The sequence below is a fragment of the Phodopus roborovskii genome, unplaced genomic scaffold, assembly GCF_943737965.1.
Source record: "Phodopus roborovskii unplaced genomic scaffold, PHOROB, whole genome shotgun sequence".
In the NCBI taxonomy this organism is placed as follows: domain Eukaryota; kingdom Metazoa; phylum Chordata; class Mammalia; order Rodentia; family Cricetidae; genus Phodopus; species Phodopus roborovskii.
In genome coordinates this window covers 6,385,973-6,399,426 of record NW_026126482.1, presented here as the reverse complement: position 1 = coordinate 6,399,426, position 13,454 = coordinate 6,385,973, and the positions used below count along the sequence as shown (strand labels likewise).

The window sequence follows — 13,454 nt, the reverse complement described above, 5'->3', positions numbered from 1 at the left end:
CCACAGGATATAAAGGATAGAAGCAGGGTCTTCGGTATCCAGTAGGAGGCATTCAGTCTCCATTCACATTGAGGACAGGAGCCATCATTCTCTAGCCATTCCCAGGAGCCTGAGGGAATGGTAAGCGCTAGTGGCCCACTACCTTGCTTTTCTGTTCTTCAGGGTCAAGTTTGAGCCCTAGTATCAGTCTCTGGGTCTTCTATGTTTTCATGTTACACTCACCATCTGGAGCAGCTTTTCAGGAAGAAACCCCTGGGGCTGATGTAATTGATGTTCACTACAAAACCTCTCATAAAAGCCCCATTGGCAGCTGGCTGCTCTAAGACCACACCTGGGGCTCCTCACTGTCAAAGGTGGCAGCTGGTGGCTCTTCGTTCACCCCAGTGGCTGTGGAGTTCTGGAGTTCCTCAGCTGTGCCAGTCATAGAAATCTCCACAGAGATCGGTGGGGGAAAGCCGGCATGCATGTACATTCTAGATGTGTGCGCATCTAAACATGTCGTGAAGCCCGTTACGGTCTCTGTTTGTTCAACTATCAAATGGACTGAATGGTGTTTCATCACTCCCTTGCTAGGAAGATTAAACGAACAACTCAGTAACAGATACAGCAAGTGCACGCCGAATGGTTGCTAGCCTTTTGATTCATTTTCTGGTTTGTTGAGCTCTGAAAGAAACCTAGAAGGTGCTAGAGAGAACGCTGTCAAGCCGTAAGCCAGATGCTGCTGTATGCCCTATCTTGGCTGGTAGCACACACAGCCCAGTCAGCTTGAAAGGCCGCCGCCCACTGAATGAAGCTAGTCATTTAGGTATCATTGATTTTCCTGAACAAGCGCCTTTTCCCTGCCAGATCACTACAGATGCTTTACTCCGTGCAAATGATCCCTCTGGTTCCTCCAGCCCGTACTGCCTTTTTTTCTGTCTTCCCTTTTGGTCCTTGGCGTGTAGTGGAAGGGACTGAATTGAGTCAATAGGCCACCGTAGCATGTAGCATGAGATGTCCTCTTAGCAGAGTGGAGGTGGCGAGAGCCTGCCAGGGGCTTTGAAAAGACGGTGATTCACCCTTGTCTCCCTGGGCGGGAGTGTGTGTGGGAAGGTTGGGGCTGATCTGTCACACAGAAAGCCAGGGCGAGGTGATCAGTTCTCTAGCAGGTCTGTCGCGCCTGGATAATGAGGCTTTAATCACAGGCTTCCTGAAGAGGCAGCGTGCATGCGACTCAGAGAACAAACCCATCAACAAAGGCGACAGTTTAGGGCGATTGTTAGGAAAATTGCTGCTTCTTCAGAATGCCACAAACCCTCCCCACAACCGTTCAGTGTGGTTTAGTTACCTACTCAAATGTGCAGCTAGCAGGCTAAAATTAAGCAAGAGGATCAGAGCTCGGAGGGCTGCTCTTCAAGAGAAGATGGCAACGGCTGTGCCCTGTTCTGACAGAGAGCGACACCGGCTTCCATCCAAGCAGGCGATGGAAGAGGATGCTTGAAGTGAAGAAAGCTCTTATAGGAAGGCCGTTCCTCTCAACACCCTGCTTCCAGGGACCCCAAACAACCATCAGGCTTGAGGAGGATGAGGGGGTGATAGTCAGATGTCCAAGGAAGTCTATATTCCTGCCAAGCTCCTCTGTTACCACAGAGTTCCTGCCTCCGAATCACCGCACGATTCTATCTTGGGTCCTAAATGAGTTGGGATTAGAAAATCCAGAAGAAAGGAGTGTAGCTTGGAGTGGTTGAAATTGTCCAGCTCAGCAGATGGAAGGAACTCAACAAATGGAATGTGTGTGTGTGTTCACGAGTGAACGGATGCATCTGTGCTATGGGCTTTCCATTTCTGTTCACTGGCCTTGCTATTGACATCCATCAGAGTGCAGGCTCTGAGGCCAGTCAAGCTAGGGTTTGGCTGCTCAGTTTTGGTAGAATAACTTAGGCTCTCTGCACCTCTTTCTTCCTGGCCATGAGATGGGAAAACAGCAGTCTATATTTTGTAAGGTTGTTGTGAAGTCCAAGTGAATTAACATAATGCTTGTGAGGTGTACAAAACAGTTTGGTTTGCATCAATTGGTCAATAAATGTTACTCGTTTTAGGACTGGCATTTTTTTTTCTTTCATTTTTTTCCTTAATAACAAAAGGTATAAATTCTGGGTAGAAGTTTCTGGATCCTTACAATGAGTTTTGCAATAAAAAAAAGGACCCCTCTCCTTTAGTGGCTTTAGGACTGACAAGGCCAATATTTTCAAGGCACTGGGCAGTTCAACTCCTCACAGTTGGGAAGCTGCCCTGCTATATAGTCCAGTTACTTCTTACACCGTCGCTTTGAAAAAGTGTTTAAACAACGGCATCCCCAAACCCTTGTCATCTTTTAGTCTGCTGTAGAGGCTTTAACATTTCATCTTGTGAATAAACAGAGGCGCAGAAAGGAACATTCCAAACCAACATTATACAATAACAGAGTGTTTGCTCTAAAAAGCTTCGTTAGCCTTCTAAAATAGTCAAGGAGGAAGACTCTCTTAGGTAGTAGTGAGTGTTACAAAGGTAAGATTTTCCCCCCCTAACTTAATATTAACTGTAGTTGCCCAGACTCTCTGGGTCTGAGCAGGGCCCCACGGTTGACCATGTGACACCCCTATCCGTCCCAGGCAGGTTGGTTCCCTCTCATGCTGCCCATCTACAAGCACATTTAACATGCACTCTGCAGATAAAATGGTAGCAGCCAAGGGCCTGAGTGCCCCTGAGAGAACCTGTCCCCTGGCTTCTTGTAACCGGCCACTGTTAGACATAATCCAGTCCTGGCTGCCCTGCAGGACCTACACACGCCAGGTCCTTGCATCTGTCCGCTCTTCCACCACCACTGCAGCCTGTGTCTGTCTCTTCCCTCTCTCAGCCCCATGGAGCTGCTTCTGTCACAGTCCTTTCTTGGAATGTTCCTTTACTTTCTCACTTATTGTCCAATCTCCTGCAGCAGGCTCAGGCCGAGTCCAAGTCTCCATCCTTGCCCCTCCAGCCCATCCACCACATAGCTGTCACAACATCCTTTCTGAAGCCATCTCTCAGCACATCTTCATCTTTAAAGAGGCCTCACTGGAGATTCTCAACCTCCATCAGGACACAGAAGGCTGTCTGTCCACAACTTACTTTCTTCCTGACTCCCTTGTGTAAGCTTTTCTATCTCCCACAGGCTCTTGGCTATTTGTAGTTCTTTGGAGATGCCCTGCATTGGCTGGGCACCCTTCTGGCTTTCTCCCAGAACTCTCCACAGATTCATCCATCCTAGGAAGCATTTCCCCTAGCCTGCCGGCAGCATCCAACACTTCATCCCAGCTGCTGCCCAAACATCATTTGCAATGATCACACAGTGTCATAGCTGCTTCTCCCAACCCCACTGGCTCAAGAGTCCCTGGGTATAAGGGGGTCTCTTATTAACCTCCAGGGATGCCTGGCTAAAGTAGAACTTGACATGCAGTGGTCGTCCCATTACTGTCTATTAAATGGCAGAGATGCCTGTGTTACATATTGAAAGCTGAGATGTGCAAAACTGTTCGGTTTTCACTGACAAAGTCCTGCATATGATATCAGTCTTAAGAATGTAGCAGCACAGGAGAGACAGGGTTCACACAAAAGCATATGGGCATAGGGTTTCTACTTGTATTCATTTCTGCTCAGGAGGTGGACTGAAGTCATGAGGAACAAGGTTCATGTTTCCTTCCTGGCTCTGTGATCTTGGGACGTGCCACTTTTTTTTTTTTTTTTAATTGGCATCCTTCTTTCCATGATATGGGTTAAATGAAAGGCTGTGGTGAATTGCTTAAGGAATAACATTTCTTCTTATTCCTATCTCTTATTGTCTCCCAAAGGAGCCAGAGTACACAGGCTCAGGCTCAGGCAGGGTGGGCAGCGGTCTCCAGCTGTGCAGGCCATGTGTGGCAGTGTGCAGGGCCCTCTCCATCTGCCCAGTGCACCTCAGTGCACCTCAGGATTGCAAGATGGACCCACTGGGAGGGAGGCAGTGTGTTAGTACCTCCTGCTCCTGGGGTGAGGTGGGACATATGAATTCTCCTATTAAGAAATGTGGAAATTTCCACAGCTACTGTGGAAAACAAGAGCTTCTAATTTTGCCCAGCACTTGTAAAGTTCCTTCCATTAAAGGAATTCCTGGGGAGATAGAACAATTTTAACAAAGGCACTGTTTTTGATTAGATGCTTGCTATGATGTTCATTGCATAGCAGCATATAGGAAAGGTTGGTTAGGGTCATTTAACTTAGTTTTTTTTTTTTTTGTTTTTTTAAGAACAGAGCCCACGCTTAATCTTCAATCAGGGTTAAGTGGAGGGAGCCAAGCTTACCTACTGGGGAGAGAGTGAGCCATTATGTGTTCTGTGAGAGAGCGAGCCCTCTGCTTCTGCTCTGAGTCACCTATGGGTCTGGCCCCCATCTGAGCGCTTGCCTGGTCATACGACGCATAATGACGAATCTATTGGTGGTGACATACTGCCTAGGCAAGTAGGAGGCTGTGCTGTATGTTTGTGTCGGTACAGTCTGTGATGTTCCCACACTGACTGAACAGCCCAGGGCCCAGGATGCATTTCCATTAGTCCATGTGTCATTATATAATGAGTCACACAACCTCTCTGAACTCTCTCAGTAAAATTTCATGTGTGAGCCAAAACCTTTTGTCTCTATTTTTCTAACTCTGAAACAAGAGTGCTAGTATGCTAACATTTCCACATAATCTCTAAGCAGAATGTCTTTGCTTTATGAAATTCATACATTTCCGTAAAGCTGACTCTAAAACGAATCTCCAAAAAGCAAGACTAACTTTGTTGACTTCCTTGGTTAGCAAAGATAAATATTCCCAAGAGAGAAAATTCCTATGATTCTAAACTGAATTTTCTTAGAATTCCTATGATTCTACACTGAGTTTTCTTAAAGGAGGGGTGGGTGTTCCCAGGCTATATTCCACTTGCCTTCCTCATCCATGGCTTGGATACTCCGAGATCCAAAGAGCACACAACTGGTTTAAAAGTCCCCATTTTTTCCCCCCGGCTATTGGAAGTTTTTTAACAGAGGTGGTTTACAGATTACCAGTTGCCAGCAGGCATGCTATCTATCCATCATGTCTAACATGTCCTGGCTGTGCGCACATAGGTCTGCCTGCCCCTCCTTCTTAGAAATCCCCTGTCCTAGAAGCGCTTCTGTAAACAAGAACTTCCAAAGAACTTCCAGAGAACTTCCAGAGAACCGCTGGTTCTGGAGTGGAAGCCTGAGAGATTATGCTCATAGGATCTGACTCCGGGACTCATTCCTGTTGGACCTGCACTGTTTGATGCCTGTGCTGAGAAGAGCCCTACCAAGCAGAAATGCAGTCCGCCAGACCCCTCCATCTGGAAATGAAGAGCACAGATGACATCTGTTGCGTCGGTGTGGTGGTAAAGTCGGGTGAGATCCACATTGTGAGTGTGTCTGTATGTGCACATGTCCATGTTCATCCAGATACATATGTGTGCATATGCATGGGCGTGGAGACCTGGGGATAACCTGGATGCTGTTTCTTGGGAGCTGCTGACCTTGGTTTTGGAGGCAGAGTCTCTCACCAACCTGGGCTCATGGATCGGGCTAGCATGGCTGCCAGGGAGCTGCGGGACCCTCCTGCCTACCTCTGGGTTTGTAAGTTCATCATCTTACTCACTTCTTTTATGTGGGCCTTGGGAACTGAACACAGGTCCTCACAAATCATCCCACAGATCTAGATTCACATTAAAACAAAGACCTTGTGGCCTACTCTTGCGTCAAAATCTCAGTGAGTCCTTTAAGACCAAAACTTTTCTCTTTGATGCTTTATACACGTGTACGGCCCATTCTGATCTCATCCATGCCCCCACTCTGTCTTTTCTCCCTCACCCCAGTTAACTCCTGTTCCTCCCTACAAAAAGACTATTACATGCCGTTTCATTTGTTTCTGCCTTGTGGCCCACTGAGTTTAACCAGGGCTGGCCACATAAGCATAGGTGTAGAGCTGCCCACTGGAGGCTGGGAGAATCACCACTGACCACTCAAGACAACAACTGTCCCCCGCCCCTGTGTCCATTAACAGCCTCATCCCCAGGGAGGGGCAGGCTTTGTTCATGCAGTGTTCTGGGTCCTGCTCTGCAGCACCTACATTTAGATGACAATAGGTAGGGGCCAGGAAACCTTAGATTTAGCCACTGTCCCCGGTGATGCTGATGTGGTTTGAGGACTGCTAATCTCAGCGAAGATGTTGGGTGCTTGTGCATACCTGGAGATGGACTCATTCAGTCCTGCTACGTTCTTCTAGACCTCACTGCTGGATGGAGGAATGGGAATTACTCCCAGTACATCCAGAGCAGATTTGTTTTTGGGTGGTTCAGGCTTATTCTGTTCCTTCAACGGGTGACGGAGAAATACAAACTAGTCTGGAGGCCAGTCTGTCAGCTAGGCCGCTGCCCAAAGAGGGCCCTCCAGCGCCAGCTCAGTCCCCACATCCATCACGGCCACTGCCAACCATTGGAGGCTTTGTGCGCTGCATCTCCTGCTTCTATCGGGTCCTGACCACAGTCCTGTTCCTCTTCTGTCAGAGATGCAGCAATCCAGGGCCCAGGGCTGCACAGTGGGTCCTAGCAAAGAGCAGATGGGAATCTAGTCTCCCTGACCCCTGGGCACTGATGCTCTACCGTGGCCTGCAGTACTCAGGCTTCTGTTGTTCCTCAGCTCAGGGCCTGGCATGGCCTCCCTGTGGGCACTTCACCCCTGTGAGTCAGCAGCGTGCAGGGCTGCCCAGCTGAGCAGGCAGTGCGACCCACGGCTCTGAGGTACACAGCATGGAGCTCAAACCACTTTTCTTAGATACAAATGTCTCCCCTTGATGAGTGATCTCTCCGTCAGCAGGGCAGCTGAGCCCTTGTTACAGTGGGGAATTGCTCAGAAGACCAGTCATCTCCAGTGGCTGGGAAACTGAAATGTCAGGCTGCTCAGGCCTTGCTGGGGACCTGGGTCAGGCCCTCTTGGTCCCAGCTACAAGTCCCACAACAAGATTGTGGCCAGAGTTTGATGATAGCAAGTTCTAGAACTGATGAGTGTAGAGAAAGACTGATTGGAGACACCGTGCCCGGACACTGCATGAAGTACTTCAGCTGTCTGTGGAGGGTGAAGGGGCTTCTGAGTAAGGTAGACACGTCTCATTCCCCTCTTTACAGATGTGAAGGAGAAATCCCCGGGGAGAAGCCGAGTCTGCGGGGACTTGTTGGCTGATTGGAATTTCAGTTCTCCGGCAAAGACCGGAAGGCCGCAGGTCTAGAGGCTGGTTACCTTATCTCAGGCTTTGCCCACACAAAAGTGTCGGGACAAACATCTCGTGACAACATAAAACACCCCTTTTAATATCTATTATCTTAGCAGCCCACCAGCCTCTGCCAACCCAGAGGCCAGAGGCTTAGCATCCTGAGCATGTGGAAACCCCTCCCCCATCTCACTGTACCTGCCTCTCTGATGTACCCACCATTGTCCTTTAAACTTGTTTTGGCCATTCTGTAAAACTACACAACCTCATGAAGCCGCTCCCACATAGGAACATGGAATTTGGGGTAACTTCAATCTGTGTTCCTGGCCATGGTCACTCAGAGTGGCTCTAGAATAAAGTGTCCCTTATTCCCTTTAAGACAAGGGCTGTGGTTTTTGTGTCGACACAGATGTGGACACAAAGGCTCACATACATCCAAAGACTTGGCTAATGGTCATTAGCCAGTAATGTCTGTCAGGGTATGAGCTTGGCTCCACCATATCCATTTACTAGACTCAGCTCAGTGCTACTGGTGGCCTCCGGGGGACGCTGCTGTTGGTCCCAGAGAGGAGGAGGTTTGGATCTTTTGTCTTCTTGGGGGTGCAGCGGGGATATGGAGGAGCGTGCATGGTGATGCTGTCCTGCGTATGACTGGCTGGAGCCCCACAGGAGCACTTTTGTTCTCCCTTGCCTGGGCCTCCACTCTGGCTGAAGAGGAGCAAGAAGCCTCACAACTTGCTTTGTGCTCAGCCAGATGTGCACAGCTGCAGGCAGGCAGAGCTGGTTCTCCCGCACTTCCTTGGAAGCATAGGAGAGTTAGTGAATCTGACCCGAGAGGTGGCAGGTGGGCGAGACCTGACTGGCAAATTCCCTTTCTTTCTCCAGGAGGCTGTTCGCAGTTCCCATGCTCCCATCTTGTCTCCTTGGAGAAGTCTGTCCCGCCCAGGTTGCACGCAGGGTAACAGCCTGTGCTGTCTCCTTTCCTAGCTCTCATCTCTCTCTCTCTCCCTGCTCGTCCTCTTCCCATTTCCTTTTCCCTTGCCTCACTCACCCTGGATTGTAAGTCCCTGGCTCTAACAGCTTGTTGGCGTGTGGGCTTTGTCCAGGTTCCGTGCCTGAGTAAGACGGGCTAAGAACATTGCTGTAATAGTCCCAAACGGTAACACCTCTCCAACCATGCATTGCATTGCATGTCGTCTGGGTTACCGCATCTCCCTGAATTCTCACACTATGAATGCACCGGGCAGGCATTATTATTATTGCTCCTTCTGGTGGTCTGAATGAGAAAGGCCAGTCCCCAGTTGGTGGCACTGTGTGGGGAGGGGGTGTAGCCTCGCTGAAGGAAGTACATCACTGGGGGCCGGCTTTGAGAGTTCACAGCCCCAGCCGACCTCTTTCTCTCCACCTCCGGTCCCTCCTGTTTGTAGCTGAAGACATAATCTCTTAGTTTACGGATCTGCCTGCCTGCTGCCATGACTTTCCTGCCTTTATGGACTCCACCCCTCCCCCCATTTGAAGCTGTAAAGTCATTGTTTCTTCCTTAAGTTGTTTCTGGTCATGACATTTTATCATAGCAACAGAAAAGCAACTAATACATCCCCATTTTAAAAGCAAAGAAATGATGGGGATGATGCATGTCTTTAATATCAGCACTCTGGAGGCAGTGTCAGGTAGATCTTTGCGAGTTCAAGGCCAGCTTCATGTACATCAGGAGATCCAGGCCAGCCAAAGCTACATAGTAGCAAAGTAAGAATTTAACTCCTTAGTTCTTCTAATTTCAGAACCTAAACTTTAAACCACTTAGAATAAAACTCTCATCAACCACAAGAAAACCCGAGTTCTTCAAGAAACCCCTTGCAAGAGGTTCCCAGGGATTCCCAGGAAGCCTGGAGAGGCTCATAGGGAGGGAGAGGGCTGGGTACTCACGTGGTAAATGCTGGGTTGTACTTTGCACCTCGGTAGTAGGAGTAAAGGTTGAACATTCCGATCATGAAGGCCACAAATACCATGATAAAAATGACCATGAACTTGAAGATGTCTTTCACAGTTCTTCCCAGGGAGATCTGCAAGGGCCCAAAGCTCTCGTTGGCTGGCAGGATGTAGGCGATTCGAGAGAAGCTGAGTACCACAGCGATGGCATACAGCCCTTCTGAAATGATCTGGGGGTCTGAAGGCCACCACTTGTCCCTGGCTGAAAGAAAACACTGGGTTACTCCTTGGGTAGGTATGGGCCTACAATTGGTCAATTGGCTTTCTTGAGATGCACTGTTCCCATGTGACCTTGACAGGCAATCTCATGAGCCTTAAAGGACTGTGGCCTTGAAGCCACCCATGCACAGAACCCAGAACAGGGTCTGTGGCACAGGGTGGGCACTGATAAATGCCTGTGAGATGACTGAACAAGTTCTAACCACAAATTCAGACAGACATAGAACAAACAAGCTCCTCCGGGGACCGAGAATTGGAAGGGTTTGCCTGAGAACATACTCTTGTTCTCCATCCCTCCCCCAGAAGGGGTGTGCTGGCAGGGTTTCTTCCTGACTGAGTGAGGCTCTTAGGAGCGGTGAGCATTCACATTCACACAGGTTTGCCCCACCAGTACTGGAGGGACTTTGCTGGGGTTTACTGGTTGAGTCCTGGGTCCTGAGATACCTCACAGGCATTCCTATAGCAGAGTGAACCTGCGCTGGGGTCCTACTGCCATGCGGCAGGCCGGAAGTCTAAGGGACGGCATCCGGTGTAGACCAGCTACCTTCTTAGATGTCAGGACAAGCAGTAAGTCTTGGGGGCAGTCAGTATCTCCTGCTTCTCACAGGGACTGGGTAGAGGTACCCCTTAGATGCTGAACGTCCTAGAATGCCCCAGACTGCCCCACACGGTGAAAACTACCCTGTTGATAAAGCCAACAGCATCCCTGTTGAGAATTGCTGAATGAAGATGAGAAACACTGAGAAACTTAAATTAGCCCTCACACTAAATTAGCTGTGATTTTCACAACAGCCCTGTAGAGCAGATATTACTGTTGCCATCTCTAAGATTGGATTTGGGGGTATGGGGTCCTTTTCAGAACCAGTAAGTGCAAATAGAAAGCACATTACATGGCAATTCTTGGCACCCCGGGAGGAATTCTATTCTTTATTTTCAAAGCTAGGCTGCTAAATAATTATATAGAAACCCTTAGTAAGCGAAGCTGTGCCACCAAGTTTCATGTGGCAATTTCCAAATTACATTTGGAATACATTAACACACACTCTATGTTCTTACCAAGGTCAGAATTCAGAAGCCAGCGGAAGACAAATAAAGAGAACAGTGTGCGTTTTCTAAAATATCTGCTGCCCTCTGTGGAGTGTTATGAAATAGGAAATGGATTCGTCTGTTAAACAGACACCCAAATGAATTCTCTTTAAAATGCCAACTACAATGCATCATCTTCAACCTCTGTTATAACAGTAATGACTGTTCCTAGGTAGTGCCTGGAGGCCCATGCTGGACTTCCGGTGGGGACGATTCTGCCTGAATGGGCTTATCAGAGCTGTAGCGATGGGTGGGTACAAAACAAACCACACCGTGTGAATCAGACAAAGGGTCTTTCATCTTGGAGCCATTTCCACCAGAAAAAGTCTTTTCAAAGCCTGAAAAAAAAGCCCAGAGTCTACTTTTTTTTTTTTTTTTTTTTTTTATTTTTTTTAAATCCACGCAAGTTTCGCCACAAGAGGGTGCTCAGCGCCCGTAGCTGGAGCACATGCGCGCATGAAGAGCTCGGGCACATTTTCAAGAGCCCAAGGTGAAGCGGAAAACAGAAGGACAAATAACGCGCTGCCAGCTGAGTGGGGACCTGATTCACAAAGGAATAGAAGCACGGGGACAATGCTGCAGCTCGCGTGCCCTTACTAAGAAGGGCACGCCCACCTTTCCTTGAGGAACCTCAGCAGCATAGAGCAGGAATCATAAGCTGTTCAAGAAAAATCTGTATTTGTTAGGCTAACAAATGCTGGAAGCGGGGCCAGGAAACAATGGCCATAACGCGAGCCTGCTCCTCTTAACACGTTTTGCATCGTGTGGTCAGTTCGCTAAAGATCATGGCTGTACCTGACCATATGCCTTCTGTGTGTACAAGGGACATTTGTTTTCATCTGCCATACCAGGAGGGACATTCGACATACGAATCCTTTAAATCGTGTGCCACTAATACTTACTAAGCACCAGCTACCTTTTAGCCACGCCTCTACCACCTCCGCCCCGCCCCCAGACTGCTAAGCTTTACCCAGTTGTCATTCTTTTTTACAACGCACAGGAAAATGAGATTAAAACAAACAAACGAACCCCACAAAACCAAAACTAACCAACCAAACAAACAAGCCAGAGGTAGTACTGATAATAACTATTACTATCTAGTGAACTTTTACTCTTTTCATAAGTAATGAAACATCTTTAATTGGCTTTGTTTTATTTAAGTCCAAACCAACCTTTTGGTGTGTTACTCACCCCCTCACACACAGGAGAAAAGTGGACATACAGAAGTTAAATAGACCGGCAAAGTAATCTGCAGAAGTAGGGTTTGACTCTGGGTATTTCGAATCTCAAGCCTTGTGGACAAACTTAGCTAACACAGGGCTGGAGAGACGGCTCAGTGGCTAAGAGTACTTCTCTTCCAGGGTCTAGTCCCAGCGTGACTCAGGTGCAAGGTGGTCCAGTGCCCTCTCCTGGCCTCTGTGCAGGCACCAGGTATGCATGTGGGTACATACATACTTGAACGCAAAACATCCACACACACAAAATAAAACAAACAAAAAAAAAATTCACAGGTTATAGTTTTCAATTCATTGAAGGCCAGGATTTTCTCTTACACAAAATGATATTGTCTTTCTTGGAATATCATAAGAGCCTTATTGAAGTAAGATAAAAAGACAGAAAACTTTAATAGGGTAAAGGAAGGGAAAAGAACCCCTCGCCATGTGGTCTAGTTAAAATGTGAGCGTCAAGAATTTCAGTACAATTACAACATTGGTATGCCGACATAAGGCCAGATACCCTGAATCTGATGGAAGAGAAAGTGGGGTGTACTCTTGAACTCACAGGAAAAGACTTTCCGAACAGAACACTATTAGCACAGGCTTTAATTCAGACCAACGATTAATAAATGAGACCTCATATAACTGAAAAGTTTTCTATGGCAAAAGACACTATCATTTGGTCAAAGCACACTACAGAGTGGAAAAAGATCGTTGCCAATTATGCATCTGATAGAGGGTTAACTGTTGTAAAGATGTGTCACTGTGATTATTTTAATGAAAAGCTGAATGGCCAATAGCCAGGCAGGATTTCCGGGCACGGAGGATGCTGGGAAGGAGGGACAGAGATTCAAGGAGACATGGAGGAAGAGGGAAGCAGGAAGGGCAGTAGGTAGATGCAGTAATGAGCTGCAGGGCAGCGCACAGACACATAGAAACGCGTTAAATCAAGTCACAAGAGCGAGTTAGAAACAAGCCTAAGCTATTGGCCAAGCTTTCACGATTAATAAGAAGTCTCCATGTGGTTATTTGGGAACTGGCTAGTGGGACGGAAAAATCTGCCTACAGATTAAATTAAATACAGGGTACTCAGCCTGGGGGGTTACGGCACACACTTTAGTCCCAGCACTCGGGGGGGGGGGCAGAGGCAGGCGGATCTCTGGGAGTTTGAGGCTGGCCTGGTCTATAAAGTGAGTTTCAGTATAGCCAGTGCCATAGACAGAGAAACCCTGTCTCAAAAAAACAAAACAAAACAAAAACATGGGGTACCCGACTATGCAGAGTTCTCAAAAGATGACACACACATGACTGAGAAACAAAGAGATGTCCAGCAGCCTTAGTCATTAGGGAAATGCTAATAAAACTACTTTGAGATTTCATATTACACCTGACATAATGGTCAAGATCAATAAAATGAGTGATAGCTCAATACCGACAAGGATGTGGGGTAAGGGGAACACTCCTCCATTGCTGGTGGGAGTGCAAACTTGTACAGCCACTATGGAAATCAATATGGAGGTTCCTCAGAAAACTGGGAATCAACCTCCCTCAAGATCTAGCTATACCACTCTTGGGCATATAGTCAAAAGATGTTCCATTTAACCACACCTGCTCAACCATAATCATTGCTGCTCTATTTATAGTAGCCAGAAACTGGA

General features: G+C 47.7%; 1 protein-coding gene across 1 annotated transcript in view; it reads right to left on the bottom strand.

The window, feature by feature from the left end:
- Positions 1-13,454, bottom strand: part of Trpc7 (transient receptor potential cation channel subfamily C member 7) — a 117,317-nt gene that overhangs the window by 17,498 nt on the left and 86,365 nt on the right. Inside the window, exon 7 of the mRNA XM_051194181.1 lies at positions 9,212-9,476. Coding sequence (XP_051050138.1) covers positions 9,212-9,476 — 265 coding nt within the window. The remainder of the gene's footprint in view (positions 1-9,211; positions 9,477-13,454) is intronic.